The sequence below is a fragment of the Perca fluviatilis genome, chromosome 6 (assembly GCF_010015445.1).
Source record: "Perca fluviatilis chromosome 6, GENO_Pfluv_1.0, whole genome shotgun sequence".
NCBI classification, from domain to species: domain Eukaryota; kingdom Metazoa; phylum Chordata; class Actinopteri; order Perciformes; family Percidae; genus Perca; species Perca fluviatilis.
In genome coordinates this window covers 12,859,964-12,865,761 of record NC_053117.1, presented here as the reverse complement: position 1 = coordinate 12,865,761, position 5,798 = coordinate 12,859,964, and the positions used below count along the sequence as shown (strand labels likewise).

Below are 5,798 nucleotides of genomic sequence, written 5' to 3'. Positions count from 1 at the left end.
TCGGCTAATTAGAAAAAAAGGCAGATGAGGCTTGATTAGTTTGAATGCAAAGTGTAACTTGTGGTGCGGTGGGACTGGGGAATGTGCCGAGGTTTTATTTCTTCACCATCACGATACAAAGATAATTGTAATTGTGATCATTTGCATACGTTAATGAATTTGTGTGACGCTTCTTGATCAGACGTGGAAGAAATAATTGATGCCGTATCAGCACCTACCATGACAAGTGGGACGTTTTGAAATAGCTAAGCGCATTAAGGTGTGAGTTTGATGGCTGCCATGCTCCCAGGCAAGGTGTGAAAGTGGAGCAGATCCTATCTTCTGCTTCCTAACGCAGCCATCTTAAGATTAACTTCCAACCTCCGACGCTATGCTGAGACTATAAGTTTTTACATGGCGTTAAAAAGGGACACAGAGTTAGAGTTAGAAGCAGCTTAGGAAAAATTATTTTCAGGAGCCATGCAGAGAGCAGCGGAGAAAAAAAAAGAGCTGCGATTGGAACAAACCAGTCTGTGTCGGAGCTTTAATTGGAACATGGTAAACAGTAAATACATCAGATTGTTTCAAATGCCCTGGATGTAGAGGGGGCCACTCCCCTTTAATTAGCCTGCTTTAAGATTAGGCTTTATTAGAAGCAGACAGCCACCGAGCCAGTCAGCCACGGGATATGCTCCAAGTTCAGCCTCCCAAGAGCTCCAGCAGCACAGATACAGGGCTCATGTTTAATTGCTTCTGTAAATGGTCAGAGCTCAAGCCCCCTAATTCCATTCCTCGGGGTAATCAGGCATGTTTTCACCATACAGGGCTAAAGAAAGCGAGAGAGAACAGTCACATCCACCATGCTAGGTACCATGCAATACAATGCCACTCTTATGCCGCTAAGGGGCTTCAAAATGACCTCAGCTCACTCCGTGACATGTTACAGAAAAATCATTTTAATAGGATTTTTGTTTTTAACCCCACAATTTGTTTTTCACACATTGAACCCGGCATCTGATAAAGAACTAAAACTCTACAGAAGAAATGGAACAAAACCTTCACATCATTTCAGTTCTTTGTGAAGGGCATCTGAAAAAAAAAAAAATAGTAGTAAGTATAGTAATTGTAATCATACAGTAACATTAGATTTCTGTGATTTCTGAGAGTTTCAAAAGTTTCTGGTGTAGGTTTTTTTTTTTTTAATTAGTTTCAAGGTTTCCTATGACCTATGAACATTTTCAGATACTCAGATTTTTGCCTGACTCCCATCAATTTTGTGTTGAATCCTCAGTGTGTACGATCTCAGATTTACATATTCGAGAGCGAGATCAAGAGTTCATTAAAAACACTGACGCTCAGGGGAAATAATGCCACATGGCACAAAGCAAAGCCTTTGACAGTCATTTTACAGCAGTCCATCAAGTGTTCATTCAAGCATCTTTTATTTCCTCTTCCAATCGGCGCAGGCTTTCATCCTCATTGTTTTCCTCCACAGCTTTCTCTAAATCCCGAAGAAGCCTTTTGCTAGTGCAGTCCACACATAACGTAAGTTGTTGATGATGCACAGACCACTCTGACATTGAACACAACATAAATGTGACTTCGTATGCGGAATAGAGAGTCTCTGATATGGTGACAAACGGGGATCCTGGTGAGAAATTGCGTCCTCCCCCGGGGGAAAAGAAGCGGGGCAGTGACGAGACTCCACAACAATAACGACAGTAGCAGGAGGAGAATAGTGCACCGAAGAGAAGTGAAGCTCGGGGTGGGGAGGCGAGGGCAAGACACAGCACTTCTGCCACTCAGCATACCTGCAGACAAGACGAGAGAGAGGTAACAGGGATCAGTGTCACCGCCACAACAGACACTTTAGGTTCATCTTCATGGCCCTCTGGTTGGGTGACTACAAAGCCCCACAGCAGTTTTTTTGGTTTGTTTTCGTGTTTCTCTTAGCTTTATAGACCACCCACATTAATACATGCAATCAAATCTGTAATAGAACACCTATTTCAGGCTTCATTAATCTTAAAACAAAATACAATATGACATAATAATAAGCATTTTAGATTATAATTATGCAAAAGTTGTAAAGAGCATTGTAAAATCAGATTTTCTTTTCAGCTCTTCTATCAGATTTCATTTTTCAGCGGTGGAAGACGTTTTCAGATTTAAATGCAGCAATACCAAACTATATGGAAAAAGTGCCATTACAAGCTAAGTAAACAAGTATTTACAGCTAAATGAACTCAAAGTATCAAAAGTGAAAGTACTCATTTATGCAGCAGAATATTGCCTATCACTGTTATGTTATAATATATATTATAATATTGGACTATATTTACATAAGTATTTATATAAGTAACGTCTTAGTGGTGTAGCTGGTCATGATGGAGCTAGTTTTAAACTTTAAACATAAAGGGCATTGTTTCAGATTGTATTTTATAAGATGATGATATGGTGTGTGTGTGTAAAATATTAAATTTGTAGGAGTAGAAGTATAAAGTAAGCACAACACGGTACTCCAGTAGAGTACAAGAACCTCAAAAATGCATTTACAGTACAGTAATGTACATTCCACCACTGCTATTTGCATGTACATTATCTTTTCTGTCGAGTGTTTTTCACCTATTCTTTCTACTGTTATTTGTCAGACTCTTACAATAGTAGTGTTTTTTTTTTTATTCCTGCTCTGCGCATTGTACAGTAGTGTAAACGCTGTTGATTGCACTATGAAAATATCACCTCTGATATTTTTTTTACCCACTTTGCTGCATCGTTTTCTTTATATTAACAACATGGTCAGCTGTGGCAGCCATTTTCCCATATGTTGATTCCCTCTCTTGGGAATACATATTCTATTATTCACATTACAGCACAGTGATTTTTATGTAAGGAGAATGTATTCTCTGTGGTAAATACAGATGGTTCTGTAGAGTCATGTCAACAACCCCTTTATTCACCTTCTGGTCTGTCAGCACAGAGTTGCTCTGAAGTGGAGGCAGGTGGCTGTTGATCAAGACAGCGCCGGGTCTGTCGTGCTCACAGAAGATTGTACCGTTGATGTAATGGAAGCGATCGCCAGGCACCAGTCTGTTTCTACAGGTGGCACAGCTGAAACACTACAGAGGAGCGGGGGGGGAACAAAGGGTCAGACATGGAAATAGATCAAGTTCAGGCCACTAAAGCACATTAGTACTATATAATGAGCATAATATCAAGAGTTGAAATAAAATTGTGTGAGAAACTGAAATATAAATATGAATTAAAATATGAAACATTGTAGTCTAATCTGTTCTAAAAAAAAACACAATTTTTTTTAATTATGCATCAATCAAAGTTTTAAACTGAGTGCATGGGGTAAAAAAAGATGGAGGGCACAACTAATTTCTCTCCTAATACTGATGGGACACATCTTCTCGTCTCACTGTCTCTCAGCACCAAATCCCAGATGTTTCTGTCAAACAAGCAGCGGGAGACAAAGCGCAGTGATGTGAGAGCTGGGGATTTACCTTGAGGTGGTAAACATTTCCCTGCGCCCTCATCACCATTTCGTTGGCTGGGATCGACTGGCCGCAGGCGCTACACGCCCCGCTGTGCCCGAACAGTCTGCAAATACAAAAATCACAGATTGCTCAGTCTGTGCAGCCTCCAAAATCTAAAACCAGCAGCTTCCTCCTCCTCCTTCTCCTCCTCCTCCCCCTCTGCCACCTCTTCCTTCCTCTCACCTGATGTAGTCGCTCCGACACAGAATCATGCCCCCTTTGCTGTAGCAGGTGGTGCCAATGTCCCCCAGCTGGGCTTGGCAGCAAGAGCACTTGAGGCAACGAGTGTGCCAGTAGCGCTCCATGGAGAAGAGCAGGAAGCGGTCGGCGATCTTCCCCCCACATCCTGCACACGACCTGGGGGTCGGCGGTACACCCGACGCTTGGCTGTTCACCATGCTGATGTGGGCCCTCAAAGGCTCCTAGACACACAGAATAGAGGTCTGAGAACTGAGACAGGTAGAATGCCTAGACCCAGCTAATGATCACCTTTTCACCATTTAAAGATGACATAAATACTCATATGCTGAATTCTTGTAAAATGTGTAAACTGTACATATTTCTGTTTCCATTAGTTGATATTTACTTTGCAATAACTACAAGCAGAAGCTTATTGTAAACCTTTTGTATTAACGACCACACACACACACACACACACACACACACACACACACACACACACACACACACACACACACACACACACACACACACACACACGAGCCATTTCCACAGGACTTCAGCATGACTGCAACTGACTTTAAGAGCTGTTAACAGGTTGACCTCACTAACACACTGATCAACACAAGATAGAATAACTAATCATTTCAAGGATACTTCTCTGCACACTGTAAGCAGCACATCAAATGTAAAATATATTACAATTGTGTTCACTATAGCATTATAATTTCAATATATCACGAGTAATTATTACTTATTTTTAATTGTAGGCGAGGGAACAGGATTTACAGGCATTAACATTACGTCAACGGTGTATTTTGATGTGCAGGGGGAAAAAGGGAAAGTCACCTAATGGGACTTTTGGAAGAGTGCCATTAATGAGAATACATGTAACGTGAATAGCCTAATAGAAGCGTTATAAGCTTAAGTGTTTTTATCTGCATTTAATAGTTCTAACTCTTTATAAAAAGGTACCATATAATATCTAAATTATTTTTTTTTGCTTTACGTGACATGCTGTTTACAACCACCTAGCTTAAAGGAAAGCTGTAAATGCGCGCGCAGAGAAAAGGAAAAGAGGAAAAACAAGAGACATGTTACCTTGCCGAGCCAAAGGTTTCCCTCCTGCGTTGAAGTTTGAGAAGGTGGAAAAATATTCACAAGAACCTCGACACGCGTACAGTTGAAACACTTACACTTGACATGTTCTGGTCTCCATAGCTTTCCAGAAAAAAGGCAGCGCAACACAACATTGAGCCCGGGACGGACGGCACAGTGACGGTAATAGTTGAGCAAACTCTCACCGACATCAAGCTCCGAAGGTTAATAACTAACGTTGCATGTAACCGTGAGGAGGAGACATGACGCAGCTTCTCTTCCTGTCCTTTCTGTTACAGCTGCCAATCTATCAACATTCCTTCATCTGTTTCTAACGCTTTTGACAGCGACACTATTCATCAAATTGCGCAAGGGGCTATTTAAATTACCAGGAGGGGACGTAACCGACATGAAGGGCGCAGCAGCCAATAGGAGTACAGGGGGCGTGACCGCAGTCAAAATGATTTATGAGTTTATAGTGGCTTATTAATATGCACATTCACATCCCTTAAGCTCCCCAGAGGGGAGTGTGTGTGTTACTGTGTGTGTGTGTGTGTGTGTGTGTGTGTGTGTGTGTGTGTGTGTGTGTGTGTGTGTGTGCGCATGTGTGTTTCTTTGTGCGCGCTATTGACAAGCTAAAAAAATATACATATATTATAGTTTACATGCTTGTAGTCCATACCTCCTTTTTGATACTTCAAATAACTTTATGAGGAGGAAATGTTTTCAAAAAACATTTTCAAAACTATCCAACATTGCTTTATTAATCAGAAATTACATTTACTGCAAATACAATTAATGAAACAATTTGCTGACTTGTCTTACTCCAAATTATTATTTGTTTTAAGAAGTTGTGTTTACAATTTTTGATTTGAAGAGACACATTTCAGAAAGTGAAAACCTGAATTGACATGTTTCAGTAGCATAGAGTAAAAGGTTGTGGAATTTCCTCATTCACAGGTTCTGCTCATGTAAAGAAATAATTTGATAAGAAATGAT

The 5,798-nt window shown here is 40.7% G+C and overlaps 1 protein-coding gene across 1 annotated transcript; it reads right to left on the bottom strand.

The window, feature by feature from the left end:
• Positions 1 to 509: 509 nt before the first annotated feature.
• Positions 510 to 5,172, bottom strand: si:dkey-90l8.3 (LIM domain transcription factor LMO4). The gene is made up of 5 exons (XM_039804579.1): positions 4,803 to 5,172; positions 3,705 to 3,943; positions 3,489 to 3,585; positions 2,940 to 3,098; positions 510 to 1,790 (listed from the first exon to the last, which is right to left on the bottom strand). The coding sequence occupies exons 2-5, from the start codon at positions 3,917 to 3,919 to the stop codon at positions 1,782 to 1,784; spliced, it is 480 nt and encodes a 159-aa protein (XP_039660513.1). The 5' UTR covers positions 3,920 to 3,943; positions 4,803 to 5,172; the 3' UTR covers positions 510 to 1,781.
• Positions 5,173 to 5,798: the final 626 nt, after the last annotated feature.